At 35.4% G+C, this 22,959-nt stretch overlaps 1 protein-coding gene across 2 annotated transcripts in view; it reads right to left on the bottom strand.

Moving 5' to 3' along the window:
* Positions 1-22,959, bottom strand: part of PLA2G4A (phospholipase A2 group IVA) — a 159,112-nt gene that overhangs the window by 7,881 nt on the left and 128,272 nt on the right. For both annotated transcript variants that reach the window (XM_081225468.1, XM_081225469.1), the window contains 4 exons: positions 22,616-22,858; positions 14,872-15,056; positions 4,635-4,830; positions 2,969-3,126 (listed from right to left, as the gene is read on the bottom strand). In XM_081225468.1, coding sequence (XP_081081594.1) covers positions 2,969-3,126; positions 4,635-4,830; positions 14,872-15,056; positions 22,616-22,858 — 782 coding nt within the window. The remainder of the gene's footprint in view (positions 1-2,968; positions 3,127-4,634; positions 4,831-14,871; positions 15,057-22,615; positions 22,859-22,959) is intronic.

Here is a 22,959-nt window from a genome sequence, read left to right as displayed (position 1 = left end):
ACTTAGGCAACGTTCAGGCAAAGGAATTTGGGAAGACTGAGTAAATGCAGAAACCCGACACCAATGAGAAACCCAGCCTGCTGTCATGAAGTGATCAGAAACAGAAGTTCTCTAAAGATGAACTGGAATTTAACTTCAGCAAAGCAGGGCTGCTAGAACCTCTGGGGAAAATGAAGCAACAGAAGCATAGCAACAGAGCTGTCAGAGACAGGTTGACATTTTCAAAGTAAAGATTTAAGTCAGAATGTGAATTGAAGATGAAAATTTGCCTTAAGTCAACTTAAGTTGAAAACTGCCTCCATGGGATTGGCGGTCAGATGCCTTTGCATTAGAAGAGTTTATATACACAGTGTCCACAGTTGGTGAAAAATTCCAACAGTCTGTGGCAAGTAAACATGTGTTGTATTGCTGCAGCGTGAATAAGTCACCTACTCTCGTCAAATCATGTGAAAATGAGTGATTTGGCTCACGATTGAGCCTAGGGACCCAGCATCCTACCTCAGAGTTTGGCTGTTCTTTATTTATCATCTCTTACTAAGAAGCTTTGATTCTGATAAAATGTGTTTTCCTGGTTAAAAGCAGGGAGTGGGAGTCATCAAGGGAGAGATACATGTCCGTGAAAACTGAAGTCTTACCTGGGTATGAGGCACACACACACACACATATACACAACCAAGAATCACTTGAACAGAAGTCTCAATGGTCATATAATTTAAGAGGAAGCCTACATTCATTCATTCAAAAATATATGTATTTACTGCCTAGGCTGCCATTACCTATATTGACTTGTCTATATTCTTAATTCTGGGCATTTGCAAAGGTCTTGAGGTGTATCCATCGTGGTATGGGATATAGACACACATAGTTATGGTTCCCACTTATTAAGCAGCTTCTGTTTGCAGGGCACTGTTCATACATCACCTGATTCAAGATTCACTACTGCCACTATGATAGGTGCTGTGACCCCTGTTTCAGAGGTGAGGAAACTGAGGCTCAAAAAGTTTAAGTAGCTTATTCAAAGTCACACAAATAGCCCATCTAAGAGCTAAACATGATATAAAGTCTATGACCTTGCTTCTACTTACTGTGTCAGAAAACTCCTTAGGAGCAATTAAAACCTGCTTAATTAAACGGCTTGTGAAAAATCTATATCTGATGAGCTCAGGACAGTTATTTTGGAATTCAGTCTGGTTTTGTTCAGGCTTTAACTGTTTCATCTAGGTGTCAAACAAATTACTTTGAAGAATGTTTGTAAAATATATAAATAGAACTATATCATTCTTTACAGACAATAGCTTACAAGGTTTTACATAAACCAAAACTGAAAACAGTGAGAGAAAGGTAGTTGTGTAAGTTACATATATACATAGACACACATGTACATATACATGTATGTCTATATACAGATATACTTTTGTGTATGTGTCCTTTTATTTTCCCAAGTCCAATAGGGTATTTATATATTCCTATAAGCTATTTTTTTCCATTTTAGGACAACTGATCAAGTTTAATACATTTCATCCCAAGGAGTACAAAATATAATTTTGAGTTTATTGGCTTCATACTGGAAATATAGGATTACTCCTGTATTAACCCTTAGTTATTTTCTGTTTTAACAGCATGAGGTTTCATAAAACACAACTCCATTTTGAGAACGTCTGTTTGCTCCCTATGAATCATAGATTAAAATGCTGATTTTCTCTTAATATTCTTTAAATTTTCACCATCACCACAGAAGCAATGTAGCATATGGATTTCAGATTTTCACTAAATAATATAAAAGAAACAGAAAAGGAATAAGTCTATTTAGACAATGATATATCCTATAAATGTTGTTAAGCGTGTTTTACTTGAATTATCATATTCACAAATGAAGGCTGACAAGAAACACTTGAGTTGCAGAAACTGAAGGTTATTGGGAAAAATTTTATATGCTTACAAAAATTAAAGACATTGATTAATAAACGTATTATGGTGTAACTGGTATAACTGCACACAATGGATCATTACTAGTTTCAGACCAAACTAAACAAACAAGCAAACTAGATGTGCCAGTATTCTATTAGATCACAAAATGTAATTAAATCTCATATGCACGGAAGACTCATTCGCACAGTACATTCTTTTACTCCATTCATACAGTCTCCAAAAAGACTGACAAATCAGGCATGATACCTTTCCCTCTCCACTTGATTTCTTTCTTTCTTTTTCTTTTATTCTTTTTCTCTAATGTGCAAAATCCTATTAAGCCAACAAACTTGGGCTTTTACGACTGATAACCATTTGTCAGACACTATGATGTGGAACCGCAAGCCAACATGATTCCAGTTACACAATAGTGGTCCTAAATGGTGAGTTAGCAGTTAAAGAATTTTACACAGAGACAGAATTTTAGCAGCAGATAACTAGTGATAGGAATAATACTGAAGAGAATGACTTGTTTCTTATATTTCTGAAGCAAACCATACTTGATATCTCCAGGGCTAAAAATGGAGAGACTGCTACTTTGGGAGACATTTCTAAGATCCACAAAAATAAAGACATTTAAAAGCATGAGTGTATCCATTAAAAGTCATGCTATTTTTTGCAGATTAACTACACTTCTGGTTACACTCACTTTCTCACTCTTATATTTCCATTTTATCACTTTTCTTCCGAATTAAAATTTATTTTTTCATATGAGAAATACACTAGATACTTTGGGAAAGAAGCTGAGGATAACTATCCTTCAATCAAATAATATTATAAAATGTGGGCTCTGCCAATTTGGAGGCATTTGTTTTCTTATTTGTGAATTTTATGGGGTTCTTCTGGAGATTAATAGAATAATTCATGAAAAATAAAATGGTACAGTTTGGGTGTCATTCATAAAGCTTATTTTTATTTTTAATTAATTAAAATGAGGTATTGCTATGTTCATGTTATATGGAAGTATTTGACATTGTCAATGATTGTAGGAGATACTTACATCGATGTTGTTCAGGGTATTGAAGTACATCAGATCATGCAGCCTTTTGAATGCTTGATTTGGGTATTGAAAGTTGAAGGTTGAAAATGGTGATTCAGGGTCATCAAAAATATCAAAATCAGCTATTTCTTTCTCTTCCTTAGTTTCCCTTGGAACACCTAATATAAGAGTCTCAAATGGTGTTATTTTGAAAACCACAAATTATCTCTAAAATCCAGGGCATAAAACATACAAATAGCCATAAACACAACATTGGTAGCCCCTTCAGGGGTCATATAATCCTTAGTATACACTATTAGGCCTCTGCCTATATTTCCTGGACTTGACCATTTTCGTGTGTTCTGACTGGGCAACTTCCAATTGCCAATATCAGCATCTCTGTGCCTAAGAGCTTTCTACTCCTCCCTGTTACTGTTCAAGGATGCTTTGCTCACTAGCATCAGGCTGGAAATTCCAGTAAATAATACTCTGTCTCAGGAAGCAGTCAACCAAAGACTCTATGGTGTTGGTATATAAATTCCCCAGTTCCCTTGCTGCTTGCTGTGTAAGTGGGAAGTATGATTCCAGACCATAGGTTCTATTTCATTTCCTAGAGTTTCCCAGCAGGATCAGGTTCTCCTCATGGTAGCAGCTTACTAACACACCTTTTGTTGTCTGACCTTCTTCCCTTTATCAGTTCCCTGCTCTCTTACTAAAGTTTCCTAGTTCAACCAAATAAACCATTTGCACTTGAACCCTTTGCTTGGAATCTGCTTCTGGTAGAACCCAAATCCAAACATTAATTAATTGTCTTCATGTCACAGGAATCCCCTCCACATCCTATTTTTGAGAATTAATAGTGATAGAAAATTCAAAATTTTCTAGGTTTTAAGTATTCCACTGTTCAATAACTAAAAATGCCAACAAATTCTTCCTTCTTTTGTGTTGAAGTATGACTCATAATAATCTCCACCTCTATTGATTTTTTCTCTGACTTCCTCCACTATCTAGAAGAAGATCACTGTCTTCTCTGTAGTCTCCATGACTATTTTTTGTCTTTCCTTTCACCGCTACATTTTCTGGTCCTAAAATAATATGATTTTGAGGCATTTAGCATCTTGCCTGTCAATCTCTAGATCTCCTTTTGTTAATCAAATATCTTCCAGGATACAGAAGAGTCTTTAGACTCCTCTGGATGTGGCAAAACAAAATGCCTGTGCCTTAAATTTGATTCTTTTTTTTTTATGGAATATAACATGGCAAGCTGAAATTACTAGCCATATCATACTGCTAGATAACATTAATTTTTATGGTCAGTTAACATTCCCAGAATTTTTTGCATGATTTGTTCTGAAACAAAGCCTCCCTTACAAGGGTAGTATTTAAAATATTTAACAATGCCTATGACAAGGGTACCAATTAATCAGAACAAATACAATCTGAGGTTGTGGAGTAAAGTTCCAGAGATTTTTACTGAGCTAGTTGTTCACCCTTCAGTTTCTGAATTATAAGGAGCCAGGGGATCTTGGGCTAAGAAAGAGGGGGAGTACTCGGGGTCTCAGGATAGTAGCCATTTATCAAGGTAAGGGAAGTGTTCAATGTTGTGATAGTTGGTATGGCAGTGTCAGCATGAACCAGCTTAATGTTAGTCTTTATCAGACTTTACAGAATATAACTCCCAATGTACCTGGAGCCTTGTACTTTCTGAAGTTGATGTTGGCCAGAACAAAGTGGATGATAGTTGGGCAATCTTTCTCAACATCAGGATTCTTGGGTTTAAAGACATAGCATTCCTTCAGTCCTTCTCGATCAAACACATAAGGATCGATCTTTGGAAAGGGGAGCTTATTCATTTTAGCCCACTTTTCTGCAAGTAGAAGTTCCTATGGAAGAGAGGGAAAGATCATTTGTTCAGTTGGTCTGCACATTATTCAATATTAGTTAGGTGTCTACTATGTGCTAGCAGTATGCTCCTTGTTAGGATGAAAAATGACACTGTTCTTAAGAAGCTTATCAATCTCAAAAAATATAAAATTACTCCATAAACAAACTCACTATTATTTTGTCAACTTTTTGTATAGGGCTAGTTCCATAGGAGGCATTGAAAAATTATTAATGAACTGAACTGAATGAAATTACGTCGATGCAATTGCTAGAGAAATAAGTATATATTATGAGTTCTGGGCATTTATAAGCCAAGTGAATGCTTTTTAACCCTTCAGAGTCAAAAAAAATCTGTTGAAGCAGAATGAGGAGTACTGTGTTACTGATTTTTTACCTGCATCTTCTCCACAAAACTGATTAAAAATTAATACATTTTCTGAATGCAAAAACGTTGAGTTGCCCTGAATTACCTTTTTTTTTCTTTTGTTTATGAAAAGAAGCTGAGCTTCTGGCATCATTTGTTATTCTATGTGCAGTGGCCAAGAATTGGCCATACAGAGGAACCAAGGGTTAGTTAATGGGCGTAGCAGATTGTCATTGCTTCCACATATGAACTTCCTTCCAGATAAAAGGCTTATACATCCCCACTGGAATGAGAAGACACCTGGCACACAGCCACAGAGCTAATTTGCATTCACTGACATGTAACGTGACCAAGAAATATAAGTTTGCTGTCGACTACTGAGGTTTCAGGTTTGTTTCTGCATCAAGGCTGACTAACACAATTGGTAAGCACAAAAAATAATTAAATTTAAACTAAAGAACATAAATCAATACAGAGAGGTGCAACGAATAGAGCTTATTTCTACTGAAATGCAGCTGAAGGGCAAAAGTGACAAATAAGCAGACTGTCGTAGTGGGAAAAGCACCAACTCCAGGGCCAGATTGCCTGAGTTAAAGTGCAAGCTCTGGGACTTTGGGCATGTTCCTTAATGTCTCCACACCCAATATCCTCAAATATAAAGTAAAGATGGCAATGATGGTACATATTTCATAAGACTGCTGTTAGAATTAAATAAATTAATATGAGTGCATTATTTAGAACCATGCCTGTCACATATTTCATGCTATACAAATATTTGACAAATAAATGTCAGTAAAGAGAAGAAAGGAGATGGAAGGGGAAAAGTGAAGAAAGAAAAGAGGGAAAAGGGAGAGAGATAGCAATGGTATTGGGGAAATCCCTAAAGAAGGGAAGTTTTAGAGAAATGATCACTATCATCTTAAGTTTTTTAACTACTCTTGTAATCACATTGATTCATTCAGTGATAATCATTAGTTGCCAATCTAAGTTCCATGCTAGGAGGTAGGGACATAACACTGAGTGAAACTCTTGTTCTTATGGGATGTACATAGCCTGGTAGGTGAGAGATAGTAATCAAATAACACTTCAGGTTTAAAACTGTGGCAAATGCTATGAAAAAAAGTATTTATTTGCCATGAGATTTTGCAGTATACCTGGACTATTTCCTCAGAGAGCTTATTTATTCATTCAACGTTATAATTGAGCACCTATATTCTAGGCATAAGAGAGAGGCTGTCCTTGGATACTTAGGGATTATAAATCAATAGGAAATATTAAAAATAGATATGATAGTGCAGTATGGAAGAGGCAGGGAACATGATGGATGGCTTCATGCCTGGGCTGTGCAGCCTGAAAGGCCCAGCACATCTTGACTTGCAAGCTTGGTGATCTGAGACAAACTGCTTATCACTACAGCTAAACAGGGAAGAAATTATTTTGTGGGAGGAATTATGCAGTGATGCTCTCCTAATGGCACCATAGGGATCATAAGTAACAATCAATGCACATGGACCAGGTTGTGTACTATCCTTGAAATAGCAGGCTCCCAATCCCATTTTATCTACATTTCAGCTGTTTCTTATTTCTCAGCAACTCATATATACATAAATGAGTTGTAAAATAAAGTTAGCACTATTATCTTCCTGAACATTGCTGTGAGGATTAAATGAGATCATGTATTTTTAAAAACTCAGTAATTTATATTTAAGAAAACAAGTACTTTAAAAGAGCACCTTATACTTTGTGACCACCTAGAGGGGTGGGATAGGGAGGGTGGGAGGGAGACGCAAGAGGGCTGATTCACTTTGTTATAAAGCAGAAACTAATACACCGTTGTAAAGCAATTATACTCCAATAAAGATGTTAAAAAAATAATAAAATAAAATAGCACCTTAAATTCAGAGAAAAATATGTTTTTCACTGAACTTTCACTGTTCCTGATGCTTCTAGAATGTCGTGAATTTTAAGTTGATCGACTCTCTCAATGCCATTTACTGAGAAATAAAAATCTGGGAGAACAAAGGATTTGATTTATATTAAAGCATTTGTTTCATAAACTGTTAAGCTAAATGTGATTATATTTCACTGAAAATCCCATACATATATATGAATAATTGCTTGTTTGAAACTTGAGAAAACTTTTATCTCTAAATCATTTTTCTTCCTGTTCAGTTGAATTATTCAGCCTGCTATTTCTTGTCTAGCGCTGTTCACAGTTATTCATTAAGGATTATTCAACATCAAAATAAAACTAAAAGTTCACGCTGTGGAATTGCGTGAGAACAAGGAAAAGAAGGAGCTTTCTAGTGTTTCCAAACATGACTCAAGGGTATGACCAGTGATGTGTGGATGTGTGGAGAAAGAGGAAAAGGGGAATTGTGTGAGGTAAAAGACCGAGCTATTTTTAGATAAATATTTTACGCTGGAATCAGGAAGTGATGGAAACTTTCCCTTTCCTTATATGATCCTGACATGGAAAAGATTAAAAACTGATGACTATAAAGGCAGTGATTACAGGATGGAAAAACCATCTCCTCTCTGATGTCTTGTTTCTCTGTCTGTAGTGGCTAAGAAACAATGACACAACTATAAGTAGAGCAGACGAGTTTGAAAAGAGTATTTTAGAAGAATGCAGTGAGCAAAAAAATTGCTGCTCCACAAATTACAGCAATATGCCAGAACTGTGTTCTAACCATCCATTTTGGTTATTGTTTGACACCTCAGACACTTCAGATTTCCACAGACTAATTCATGGTAAATTTACATAGTACTAACTAAAATGATTTTCTGTGGAGATAAAAACTTGATAGTGTCCTTCCAAGTGATACTTTGTAAGATATTTGTGCTCATTTTTAAGTACTAAAACATCTTGAAGGATAGGAAAAACAATCTAAATAACATAGAAATATATTCAAACTATAGTGTTAATGGCATATATATGCCATTTTATTTATTTATATATGTAAATAAATATATACTTAAATTTAATCTATATATGTATAATAAATTAGCTTTTCTCTAGAGGAAATGAGGGTTTTTTTCTGTATAAACCTAGGCTATGTGTTTTCTAAGATATTTCTCATTATGCAAAATCTATTTTTAGATTGGGGAGAGGTATGGAGTATAATTGTGTAAAAAAATTTACAGAATTTTTAAAAATTATTGAAGCAACAATTGTATAAGATACAATGGATATAAACAACAATTTAGAATTCATTATTTTGTGGTTATGGTCATTCCCACTTCCAAAAAATGTATTATATTAGATTCCAAGAGCTTTATAATGCAACAGACATGAAATAATTTTCTATATCTAACAGTGTATAGAATTTACAGAGCACTTTGTACTTCTCCTTAGTTCTTTTTCACTAAGAGGTTACTATACATTCACCAAAATATGTAAGGAGAAATTAATGTTGGGTATATCTCCTCATCACAAGGCATCTGATCCTCCATGACCAATACAGGTGTAATGGGTTGAATGGTGGCCCTCCAAAAGACAAGTCCATGCCCTCAACCCCCAAGACCTGTGAATGCAACCTCATTTGGAGAAGGGGTTTTTGCAAATGTAATTAAGGGTCTGGAGATGAGATCATTGTGGATTAGCTGGGTGAGCCATAAATCCAAAGACAAATGTTCTTACAAGAACACACATGCAGAGGAGAAGGCCATAGGAAGACAGGGGCTGAGATTGGAGTTATACAGCCCCAAGCCAAGGAAAGCCTGGAGTTACTAGAAACTGAAAAAGGCAAGGAAGAATTCTCCTGTAGAGCTTTTGGAGGGAGTGTGGCCCCGAGGACACCTTGATCTCGATTTCTGGCCTCCAGAACTGTGAGAGAATACACTTCTGTTGTTTTAATCCACCATGTTTGTGGTAGTTTGTTATTGCAGCCCCAGGAAACTAACACAAGAGGTAAATCTGTAAATGCTTCATTTAATAACATGCAGTTCCTTTCATTAGACATGGTGGACTGACGCCCACAGAGCTAACACTTGGATTGGTTTGGCCATGCTGGTTTCATCCAACCTAAAAACCATAAGTACATCATATACAGAGGTTCTAAATCAAGGATCATGCCATAAGGTCAATAAATAAATCTAGTTAGTGTGGAAAAATACAGATTCTTTTTCTGTGTTATTTGTGGGTAAATGAAATTTTGACCTTGAATGAAAATATAGGGAGATAAAGTTAATTTAGATATATTGCTTCTATAATTTGTAAAGACTGGCTCATTTCAAATTTTCCTTGCTTCTCTCTTCTTTTTCTCTTTCCTTCATTGCCTCCTTCTCTCCTTCCTTCTTTCTTTTTATTTTTATTTATTTATTATTTTATTTTATTTTTTTGGCTGCATCACATGGCTTGTGGGATCTTAGTTCCCCGACCAGAGATCGAACCTGGGCCCTCGGCAGTGAGAGCGCAGCATCCTAACCACTGGACCGCCAGGGAATTCCCCTTTCTTTCTCTTTTATTTTTAAGAGAATGAACCCATTGTTCTGGCTTCTGGTCATTAAGCATTTAAAAAGGCCTGAAAAACAGTGAGATTTATGTCCAATATACAGCAACATAATCTAAAATAATATAATTTATGGCATAACACCCCAAATCTATTATTCTCCATAAAATTTTGTAAGGTAAAGGAAAAAACTCTCCAGTAGTAAACTAAATTTCCCTATATTCCTTGTTTTCTCCTCAAGACATCCAAAATTATTTCCCCCTAAATTTAGTCTGTTTATTTTGCAGACTTGAATATGAAGACCCTGGCTTATTTTTATGATCAAAATTTAAGATAAATCCTATTAAAATTTTCCCTGGATGGATCCTACTGGTAAAATGAATTTGGATAGCATATATCTAAGTTACTAAATGGTTAACAAAAAGAAACTTGACAAAATGAAACACAGAGCTGTTTTTCTTAAATCATTTAATAACACTATTTAGAATCATGAGGCTCTTAATATTTGGACTATTATTAGGGTGTGTGCCCACTAATCTAAAAAAAAACAAAACAAAAAAACCTCCAGTATCACTAACATTGACGTCATGACCTTTCAAGGTCAGTTATAAAATATATGAACTTTGTTGCCTTTATCAAAAGCCATATCCATCATTCTCTATCTCCCTGACAAAATCTGAGATTTAACTATACTTATGAAATGCTTATGAAATAAAGTTAACGGTTCTAATTTTTTTGCTCTACTCTTTAATTTCAAATGGTATTGATATTTTAGTCTCAAAAATAGAAAATTATTCACTATTTAATCACCTTAATAAAATCATATTGCTTATATCCAGGTATTGCATTGGAGCTTCTCCCCTTCTATCAAAAACTTTGATGTAGATTCAATTTTTAAACCTTACAATATTATACCTAAAATAACTATTCTACTTTAGCATTAATAGTATATTCTTATTAATTTAAAAATTATATATGAGTAATCTTTTAGATCCATATTGAAATGAATATTATTATAATGACACTCTATATAACAACACTCATAAGTTTAAAAAGTCATTTTCAGTATTTCAAATGAGCCTGAAAAGTTCATTTTGTTCACTTTGAATTTCCTGAAGTTCATTTTTGGAGGAAAAAATGTATTACATATAATATATTGCAATTTCCTTTATATTAAGTCTCTGATTCATTCCAGAATTACAGGCTTCATGCTATACTAAACCAATAGTTAAAGGATAGTTAAAGGTTAGTTAAGGGATATATTAACCAATAACCAATTATTATTGGTTAAAGGATATATTAACCAATAACCAATTTAACCAATAGTTGAAGGATAAAGTATATATTCACATATGAGGAAGAGGGGTAGGATGTAAGGAACTGACAAAATAATTCTAAAGCACATCTATTAGCATGAACAGCTGTAATATTTTTTTCATGCCAGCAAAGCTGTGTAAAACAAGGGCTTGCATGTACAATCTAATATAGTAATGTAAAACAGTGCAGCTTTTTTGGAAAGTGACCTGGAAACACTTATTAAAAATCTTAACTAATGCATATCTAAGAAGCCAACTAAAGAAATAATAAAAACCGTGATTAAAGATTCATGCACAAGGATGATCATTAGAGGAAAAAGGTGACAAGATAGCAATAACCTAAAAGGTGAAAAGAGAGCATCGTTAAATAAATTCATGCATAACCACATATAAAGCTATCATGCTGTGCTTAAAATTATGTTTTAAAAAATATTTAATGGCATAGTAAAATGCTCACAATGTAACTTTAAGTAGAAAGAAGCAAAAATATATGACCCTAGTGTTGATAAACACACACACATGCATGCACACACACAGTGAAGAGAGAAAAAAAGTAAAAACCAAAATATCAGTAGCCATTGTCTATGAATAGCAGAAGCACTTGACGTATATTCCAAATTTTTTACAAGTATTCTTCTTAATTGGAAATAGTGAATCAAAGTATGTTTAAAAACTAGACAAAGTACAATGGTTCTTTTTAGAGATACAAAGTAATATTCTAAAACCTTCTTCCAATATCAGTTCATTAATGTAGTGGAGCTCTGATTCATATATAAAATGATAGCTTTGACATTTTACACCCCCGCTGGTGAAATGAATAATCAGCTTCTCTTACCACCAGAATGAGCTTCTAAACTATCATGGTAGCGTCATCTATTGAAGCTAACCTGCCATTGCTGCTCATGGGTCATCAAATCCTGCTCTTGGTTTTCACAGTCACCTGCCCTGGTTCAGTACTTCACTGTCTTATGCTTGCATTACAGTAAATCTCTCTTAATTTTAATTTTTTGTTCTCCATCCTCCAATTCATCCTACTTTCCATTATCAGATTAATCATGCTAAAATTCCAATTTCATGAGGTCATTTGTCTGCTGGAAATGCTTCACTGATTCTCTGTTTGCTATCATCCAACCGTAAACTCCTAACGGGAGTGTAATATCTATCACTCTAACCAGATCACTCCTCAGATGTGCTGATTGCCATTTCTGTGCCATTTTCATCCTATTTCATTTATTTCCCTGTTTATCTACTCCAGGACACACCAATCTATTTTCGTATGGATCTCCTATAATACACCTAGTTATATAAACCCAAGTAACTATTTAATAATAAGTTACTTAACTTCCTTCCAAATGACTTTGTGTATAAAAGTCTTCCCCCCAACCAAAAGCTAAAATTTTATCAAGATCAAAAACCATATTTTGGGCTTCCTTGGTGGCTCAGTGGTTAAGAATCCGCCTGCCAGTGCAGGGGAAACAGGTTCGAGCCCTAGTCTGGGAAGATCCCACATGCTGCGGAGCAACTAAGCCCATGCAACACAACTACTGAGCCTGTGCTCTAGAGCCTGCGAGCCACAACTACTGAGCCCTCGTGCCACAACTACTGACAATTGCGCACCTAGAGCCCGTGCTCTGCAACAAGAGAAGCCACTGCAGTGAGAAGCCCGTGCACCACAACGAAGAGTAGCCCCCGCTCACCGCAACTAGAGAAAGCCCGTGCGCAACAAAGAAGACCCAACACAGCCAAAAATAAAATAAATAAATAAAAATAAATTTAAAAAATAAACAAAGATATTACATAGTTATAAAAAAAACCTTATGTTTTACCATTAACTGCTGTGCACAGCACACAGCACACAGAGCAGGGAAAAGTACACACACAGTGTGTACAAAGGAGGCAGCTAGTGAAAAGAGAAAAACACTACATTTTCATTCTGGAGCCTTAGAATTTGGTCCAACTTGACTACTTCTTAACTACCACTTTCCTAGCCAGATCCTGAGCTATGCTCTTTTCGCCCATTATCTTGTTTAATTTGTTGATGTGATGAGATTTCTTATCTCATCAATCCTTGTTTCTTTGTCTGAATACCACTAACTGCCTCAAAAAAGGTAAAATATGAAAGCACTTTTAAAATATGAGGTTTAGGGGACTTCCCCTGGCGATTCAATGGTTAAGACTCTGTGCTTCCACTGCAGGGAGCGTGGGTTCGATCACTGGTCAGGGAACTAAGATCCCACATGCCCTGCGGCATGGCCAAAAATTTTTTTAAAAATAAACAAATAAAAATAAAATAAAATATGAGGTTTGTATATATATTAAAGAGTTATAACCATTATTAGTCTTAAGAACAGTTTAATCATGTACAATATAAAGGAAAACAGATGTCCAAGGACCTGGGTTATCACTGCTCTTCCTGGCTGGGAGATCATGAACTATTTCACCTAATTTCTGTGAGTTTCCATTTCTTAATCTATGAAATGGGAATAATAACTTCATATCTATTACAGCATTTCATTCATTCACCCACAAAAACTGTCCTACATATTCATAATTTGAGCTACCACTTACAAAGCAATTAGAACCAAATGATTAAAACACACACACACACACACACACACACACACACACAATGAGTGTTCTAGTCCCCAAGGAGTTCACAGACAGTGGAAGCAATATGATGTAAACAAATATGGACAGAAGAACATGAAAATCGCTGTGTTAGAAAAATTTACTAAGTCCTTTGTACTAAAACTATACGTGTGGAGGTCAAGAAAGGTAACATTTGAGCTGTATCTAAAGAAAGTTTGAGGCAAAAGGAACAAATAACATTCGTGGTCTCACTTGAGTGCTGCCCAGGAATCATTCTACATTGCCCTAGTCAGAACTTTCCCTTGTTTCTTCATATAGGCAGACTTTTACTATCCTCATACCCCGTCTCCACTTCTTCCATTCTCTCACCCTCAAAAGATAATGCTGACTCCTAATTACTCTACAAGTTAGAAGTTATCAAGTGAGTACTTTCCCATCTTCCCTTCTCAGTGCCTAACAGCTAACCTCCATCCATAACCATAAGTTCCCCCCGTCTCTTTTGTCCCAATACGGACATTTCCAGACTCCTCTCCACCTGTATTTTTGTATCTCCCTTCCACTCCCTACCCCTGTAACCTTCCCAGGGGTGTAACTCTATCATGTATGTCATCTCTCCATTCTCCAATAACATTTCTTCATTCATGAGTCCTAACCATCGTAACATTTAAACACACTTGAGTACCTCCGACGCACCCCTCCACACACACAATTTTCTTATCCTCCACATCCTCTTGCAGATATAGTCCATCTCCTTCTTCCCTGAACAGTTTATAGAATTGTCTCCATTTTCTTAACTTCCACTTAACCCTCCAATTACTGCAGTATGACTTCTGCCCTCTCAACCCTATTGAAATTGCTTTTCACCAAAGACTTCCTGTTGTTAAGTATCTTGACTTGGTTTTATAACACTGCACATTTCCTTGGTTTTTGTCCTTTTCCCCTGATATTATTGTTGAATCATCAAGATACTATTTTATGTCCTCTCCTCTTCTCATAGTATACACTCCCCGTGCATCGTTTTACTTATCTTTTACCTGCTAACCCCCAAATTTCAGCCTAATTTTCTTCATGAACTTTAGATAAGTGCATCATTCTTGTCCTGCTCAGGACTATGAACTTGAACAAGGGTCATGGGGAGTCATTTAAAAGTTTTTTTTAAGCAGGGAACTCACTGAATCACATCTGTGTTTTGGAAATATTACTGAAAATAATGTAGAAAATAGGCTAAAGGGATAAGAAATTGGGAGGACTAAGATAGCTACAAGGCAATGCAAAAGAATGTGGCAGATAATGGAATGCTACATAAATTCTCCTTACCTTGAAGGGAGGACTGGAGTCACTTGGCCTTGCAGAAAAGTCAAAGGAGATGATGAGATCAACTCCTCTTTGAGGTCTCAGGATCAAGGGGTATGGCAGGTTAAATGTGAGGCCACTGTCCACCACATGAATCTTTTTACTTTTGACATCCAGAGGCTCATATATCCGCTCAAATTCATCAGGATCTTTAAAAAGGATAGAAAAGAAAAGAATGAATTAAACAATCATTTAACATTATTTAGAATATTAAAACTATTTCTTATGTAAATGTGTGAGAAAAATTCCCTATGGTTAGGCCCTCAGGGCTTGGAGACTTCTGGTTTCTTCATCTGTAATATCAGAATAAAAGATTCTATCAACAAGGTTGCTGTGAGGATTAAGTGGGATGATACACGGAAAGTGAAAGCAAGGCTCAGGCCCTCGTAGTAACTCTACTCTGTGTGTCATGATCCCTGTCGTAGCATTACTTCACATTACATAGATCTTTACTGTTTAAAAACATTTCCTCATGCATTATCTTGCTTAAGTCTTAGAACAGACGTGGGATAGAGGATATCTATAAATGGAGGATGAAATACGTTAAATTCATCTCTAAAATGACACAACTTGGGAGTGGCAGAGTCTGAAGGGATCCCACACAGCATCTCTCTAGGTGATGGGAGTCTAAGAGAAGAATCCAGCTGACATATTCAGCAAACATGTATTGTCTGCTACTCTTCAGGCACTACTCCAGGTGCTGAACAAGAGAGATGCAAACTCTGCTCCAATAGAGCACACTGCTGGTAAATCAGTAAACAAATATATTAAAAGATGGTTCAGGCAGCGATAAATGCAATGAAGGAAATAATAGAGGGTTATAGGATAAGGAGGAACTTCAGGCAGGCAGTCAGGAGAGACCTCTCTGAGAAGACGTTGAGACCAGATTCATAAGAGAGAATTGGCCCTCTCAGGATTTGGAGGGGGTGGTATTTTTTTCCAGGGAGAAGGAGGAGCTAGAGCAAAGGCCCCGAGGCAGAGTAAGGAGTGGTATGTTTGAAGAAGTACAGTGTGGCTACAACTTAAGTGGAGAGTATGATGAGATGGCAAGGGATCTGAAGGAAAGCAGGGACTAGAAATCATTCGTTTTATGAACAAATAATATTGATAACATGTTGCTGTTCACACTTATGTGTGGTGCTCCTAATCCTCTTCCTAGGAGAAAGAGATGTGATCAGAATTAAACTGATTTGAGCTGAATGAAATGACATGCAATTATTTTGTTCTGTCCCCTGGTCCTCACACCTGTTGCTACTTGTTCTGTTAGAAAGAAGGGCCACAAAGCTCAAGAGGGAGGTTTATTACAGTAGGATAGAGTGAAGGTGCTCATGTTAGACATGCATTATGACATCTGAGCAAGATTTTAAATTCCATTGGTGAGCATTGTCATAGAGGAAACAATAAAAACTAGAGGATCAGAGAAACCTGTGTTTATAAAATCACCTATAAAATGTAGTTAATACCTATTACCCAGGAAAATGTTCAGTACATGGTAGAAACCCATCACATGTTAATTCCCCCCATATATTTCTAAATAAGAATGATGCTGATTATAATTCTCTCACAGTCGATTTTATCACTACATTGTAAGAGCAAGACATCAAAGAGGAAAGTAAATCTTTAAATTCTTAATGTCTGATTAAAATCCACAGTCCTCATCATCACTAGAAGCTGAAACTAAAACACCAATGAGACTATTAGCCAGGATGCTTATTCAATGTGAATTGAAACAGTTCTCAATTAGACTTTGGTTTAGTTACTTAAGAAAAGATTAATATCCTTACAAGTTTCTACAGTTAACAGTCACTGTTTTCTTCTCTCATATCTATAAAAATTTCTCATCTCTAAAATACTGAATAACAAATGAATGTTAGAAACATTTACTAGTGACGTTTGTAAGTAAAGTGGAAAAGAGTTTACATCTGAGGTGATGTGTACTGAAGGAAAGTAGGAAGGTGTGAAAAATGGTCTTAGATTAAAAACAAATATGCTAAAAAAGAAAACCAAGAAACAGTGGTGGATGGGGGTGTTAGATAAGAATAAGGTCATGTAACTGAATGAAAAGGCAGGTCAAGTTAAAAAAGAAAAGAAAAGTCTTGCTATGTCCAGGGTGAATGCCTAGGCCAAAAAGGAGAGAGCAGAGATACCATTCTTTAAATAATTATCTTCAGGTTAATTCTATTTTCTTATCAAGTATCTATGTAGTGACAATGTACTTTCCCACCAGCCAGAATTCTAAATATCTATCTGTCACAGAACCTGAAACTTAAGAATTGTAAAATTGAAATATATATATACATTATATATATATTATCAAACCCAACTGTAACATCTATTCCTCTGAAATTTTTATTGTTTAAAAATTACATATGTGAGATTTTTAAAAAGATGAAAAATTATGAATCTTTATGTTCTATTAGTTTTAAACTATTTTACTAATAAGCTAGGAATTTATATTTGGGTACTTTTATTTCTCCTAAAAGCAGCTTTATTTTGAGTATCTATAATCTATTAGAAATTTCATATATAAGATTTATCATCCTTAGAAAACTCCTTAGAAGACAAAGGAGGTATTATTAGTATCGTTTTAAAGATAAGGAAATGAGGCCCTAAGAGGTTTAGTTTCACACTGTGAGAGTCAAGTTTCCAAGCCAGGTCCAGGAAGTCTAAACCCTACACACAGTGTCACACTGTTACTTCAGAAAGTGGCACAGCCATAAGACTAAAAGGGTTTGAAATGGGTAATTTAAAAAACAATAACTGGGGATTTCCCTGGTGGTCCAGTGGTTAAGACTTTGCCTTCCAATGCAGTGGGTGCAGGTTCGATCCCTGGTAGGGGAGCTAAGATACCATATGCCTCACAGCCAAAAAACCAAAACATAGAACAGAAGCAGTGTTGTAACAAATTCAATAAAGACTTTTAAAAAATGGTCCATCAAAAAAAAATCCTAAAAAAAAAGCAATAACTACAATGTATAGAGGCAATCTACACATGCATCTATCAATCATGAAAACCACATTGATATGTGTATTTTATCACAATTAAGCATAAAAAGTTAAAAACACATTAATGGGAATTTTTTTTACAGTAACATGATTTTCCCTAAAATAATAAAGTACAATGATAATTCACAAATATTTTTCTCTGGTTTTATAAACTGATGCTTTAAATTTTAGCTAAAAAATTAACCAGAAACAGACTATTTCTTTCCTATTCTGTTTGAGTTCTCCCTTCTCATCATGAAGCTGATAGTCTCCTTTCTCCTGTTTTAAATCCAAGATTACATTTGAGAGAAGAATCATCATGTGGACCAATTCCCAGCTCTGGCATGTAGCTAAACACCATGGTTCCAACCTTCCATATAAACTGACAGGAAGTAATGTTTCTTAATTGTGTTGTAAAAAAAAATAGTTTTGCAAGATATTAACAGATATTCTATATACAAATTAAGAGTTCCATGATCGAATAGGTTTGAGAAACACAAGATTCAACAACTTAAAATAATAACAAATGATAATGCATGTTCCCTATTTTCCTTACTATGCCTTGGACTAATAGTACTTTTTAGTGGAGATGCTACTTAATCCTGACAGTAACTCTATAAGATAGGTAACAATTGTTTCTATTTTATAAGTCAACCATTGGAGTAAACAATGAAGATTGTTGCTTCCTCACTAACCTATGGGTCCATCAGGATCAGGTTGCTGGTTTTTAGTTTCACTCTACTTTTCTATCGTTGTTAGCCGAGGTTACACTAAGTAATGGCTCAGGACTGTCCAGCTAATAAATGACACAGTTGGGATTCAAATGCAAGTGAAGCTGCTTTTAAAGTACTATACTTGAGGCACCTTTAAGTAGGATTTCTCAAACTCATTAGGGTATCCCATGGCATTGTGAAGAGGGGGATGGAGTTGTTAGTTTTTCCAAATTTATTTGAACTTGAACCCGATTTATTAATATCTACTAAAACGTCATAGAGAGTTTGATGAATGCCCCTATGAAAGAACATCCTCCCGTAAATTAAAGTTTACTTGGTTTTCCAACCTGTGAATGAGTTAATCAGGTTCTTTGATAGGTAAGGAAACAATCTCTGTTTTATAATTATGAACCATTTCCTTAACAGTTCAGATGTGGAATTTTACAATGGTCATTTTACAAATACATCACACAGATTCAATTTATAATGTACAAATATTTGGATGTTTGTGTTTTGAACTCTGGCCTAAATGAACTCATGTCTTGATTTCTAATTCCAGATGGTGTATGTCACAGTAGATAATATAAACACAAAAGTAAACAGGAAAGAAGTCATGTAACTAATGAGCAGCTTCTCCAAAATTAGTTTCCACAGGTATACAACTATTTTGAAGCAAACAAATAAGGGGAATTTTTTCATCTTATTTCTCTTGTTTTCAAAAGATGGTCTGCAAGGTGAAGCAATAGGCACAAAAGTAATACACTTTTTGTCATTTTAGGTTGAGAGATTATTCTAAAATGCTCAAATTTTAATCTGTATAAACAAAATCCATATAAACAAAATAGTAAACTAAATGTAAGATTTTTCCCAACATAATATCTAGATAAGATTAAAAAATTCTCTAAAAATAAAAGATAAATAACCTTAATTAATGTTTGAATTGTGGTATTTTAACTGTATTATAAATAAAAGTTTCAATGATGATTTTATGAACAACGTTGATAATATTTTATGATAAACCTTTTAACTTTTCATTTCAAACATATAGTTTTATTCTAAAATTTGGAAATAACCAGAGGGAGATAAACAGAGTCTATTTTGGTAAGGGCTTTGTCTGAAAAGCACTAATCAATTCAGTATATTCAGTCTAAAATTTTTAGCAATGTTGGTTCATAAGCAACAAACCTGAATGAACTTGTCACTCACCGAACTGGATTTCTGACTAAAGTCAACATGCTGTATACATTTTTTTAATCAGATAAATATAAAGTGACTGAAGTATAATTTAATGAGATACACACTGAGAAATAATATTTAAAGTTCCTTATGGAGCTCATTAATCTAAAACAATTTTAGGTTAGAACATTTCAAAATATCTCAACAAAAGAAATATTCAACCTGTGTAATATCATATTTTAGGATGATTAATATTTTCTATCTCTTCATGTCATTTTATGAAAACTGTTCCTGACTCTTTTTTCAAAAGGCACCGAATAAAGAAGTCAGATAAGGTGATGCACAGCTATTATCCTCCAAGCACTAGAGAGAGGGCAAATGAAGATCTTGCATCCTCGCGGACCTACAACTGCATCAGGATCAGCGTTCCATCAGGATCAGGGTTGCTGGCTTTTAGTTTTACTGTACTTTTCTATCATTGTTAAATAAAGTATATAAGTCCCTCCAAGAATCAAATTTTCAAGGAAGGATCATGAAATGATTTTAATCTTCATGAGGGCAAAGACTGCATGTCTTGTTGACAACTGGATCCCTAGTGCCACACACATTGAAGGAGCTCTGTAAATACTGTGGCAATGCAAGAACGAACAAAGGAGAGAAGAAAGATGAAAATGAAGAACAATCTGACATATGGTGAGAATATTGAAAGAGACAGACTTCCTAAGGGTACCAAATATATCTAATAAAAATGTAGGATGTCCAGTTACATTTAAATTTCAGATAAATAGCAAACAATTTTTATACAAGGATGTCCCAAATGATGTTATAAGGGGCATACTTATATTCCCTCTTTCTCTCTCTCTCTCTCTCTCTATATATATATATATATATATATATACATATATATATATATATACATATATATATATATATACATATATATATATATAAATTGAAATTCAAATTTAGCTGAGCACTGTATTTTTCCAAGCAATGCTAACACCTCCAAATCTACATAAGCTATTGCAAAACCACCAGGAAGCTGTTAAAATGTCTAGTGGAGAACTTGTGCTGTGCAAACCACAGAAGGAGCTATGCTTGGTATTGTGATCAAAGTAATAACATAGAACAGATGTAATAAGTACACACAAGGAAACTTCCATTTTTACATCAGCAAGACGATGACTAATAAAACCAAGGGCTATGAGGAAGAGAGTGAGCAGAAGGGAAAGGCTTCTGAGCAATGTCAAGAAGCCTATTCAAGTGTCCTAATTCTAGCTCAGTTGAGGAATTCTAGGTAAACATTATGCTATCTTCTTTGATCTTCCTTTTCTATGGAGTAAAATAACTAATGATTCTTTCTAGTCCTAAATGCTCCACGAGGCTGAGTTTTTTGTTTGTTTGTTTAAGCCCATCATAATTCATCCATAAAGCCTGTTTCTAAAGAAGATACATTTAATTGGTATTGTAATAGCAATAAGTTAAATCATAAGTAACACACAAAAAAATAACATCATTGATTGTATGGTCAAGTGTTTTTATTTTGGATGAATTTAAAAAGAGACACTGACTTTATCACAAATAGACTTTTATTATAGTTCATATGAAAGGGTTTGCATTGCAGGTATATAATCATGTCCTAGACTTTGATTCCACAAACATAATGCAAAATATAATGAGTTTCTACTCCTCTTGTTTAAAAAACAGGGGTAACTTTTGCTTCTGCAATTTCCCTTAAGCTCAAGCAACAAACAGAAACAGCATTACCTAAACAATAATAAGATCTAAAGCCATGTCTAATTTTTATAAGTAGAATCCTTAAACAGTAGTAGAAAGTTTTTTGGAAAATTTTCCATTTACATTCTCATAGCCTCCTGTCAATGTTCTTAGGCAGAAATGATTGAGAAATGACATTTGGGCAGTTAAGGGGAAAAAGATGGTATGAAGAAGTAGAAAAAATTTAAGATGCCAGGAGCATTATAAGAAAGATAAGTATGTAGTGATTAGTCACCAAGACAAATTTACCTTTTAATTTGGAACATGCATGGAACTGAAGAATCAAGGCAAGTATTCTTTGGAGTTTGGTTAAATGACAAACCTGAAAGTGAGTGGGTTCTTATAAAGTTCTTAAGTGGTCTTAAGAAAGTTACCTAACATTTCAGCGAACTGGAAGGACAGATTCAGTAGCCTGAGGGACACTGTAGATGGGTGAACTCAACTCCACTCACACCCCTAGGGGGCACACATTACTGCTCTGCACTGGAGAGAGAGGCTGAGGACCACGTGTACCAGATTCCCTCCCAGCTCTGGATCTCCTGAGACCTATCCTCTGCCAAGGAGAAACACCCACATGAGATTTGAAGGGGGAAATGAGACAGAGGCTACGATTCTGCTATTTCTGCTGCCAAGCACCATTGTCGGGGGCGTTTGTTGCGGTGATCCTGAAGTGTTTTTGGAGTCATTCCTAGATGCTCAGCCTGGAGCTTGCTCCTCCAAGCCCTGGAACAATTTTGTAAGCACCTACTTTAAACCTCTTTTGCTTAAACAAGGGAGAGGGTTTCCTGTTTGTTGTGAGTGAACCTTGACCAATATAGAGAGGAGCAAAGTCCCCCTCAATATTTCAATGAAAACTGTTTGTGCTGACATGACGATGCAACTTCCTGCCCAATGTATTTTTTCTTCCAAAAAAACAACTCAGAGCCCTTCATACATTAAATGCATGTTTTAAAATTTGATTGTAAATTAATTACTATTAATAATTAAAATGCTCCTCCCCAGAGAAGGAAGAAAGATCTCCTGAATTAGCTTCCATGGATTACATTTTGTGTACTTACCTGCTACAGCTGCATCCAATTCATCTTCCTCCAAGGACTCCTGGGTGGTAAAGTCTCTCAAAGGAGACATCGGATAGGATGTATTGAGATTCAAGCCCAGCATGAAGTTGTGCACCTTCCCAGCTCGTCCTTCTCTGGTATTAAACAAAGCTGAGTCACTCACCAAGGCCATTATCATACGTTGGACCCAACTTGCTTGATTATCATTTTGATATTCCCTTTCTGCTTCTTCATTTTCAGTGCCTAAGGAAAAAGAAAGGATCATTAGGGGCTTCCCTGGTGGCGCAGTGGTTGAGAGTCCGCCTGCCGATGCAGGGGACGCGGGCTCGTGCCCCGGTCCGTGA

The sequence above is a fragment of the Mesoplodon bidens genome (genome assembly GCF_964165515.1).
Source record: "Mesoplodon bidens genome assembly, chromosome: 2".
NCBI lineage: Eukaryota > Metazoa > Chordata > Mammalia > Artiodactyla > Ziphiidae > Mesoplodon > Mesoplodon bidens.
This window is presented reverse-complemented; position numbering and strand designations above follow the sequence as displayed.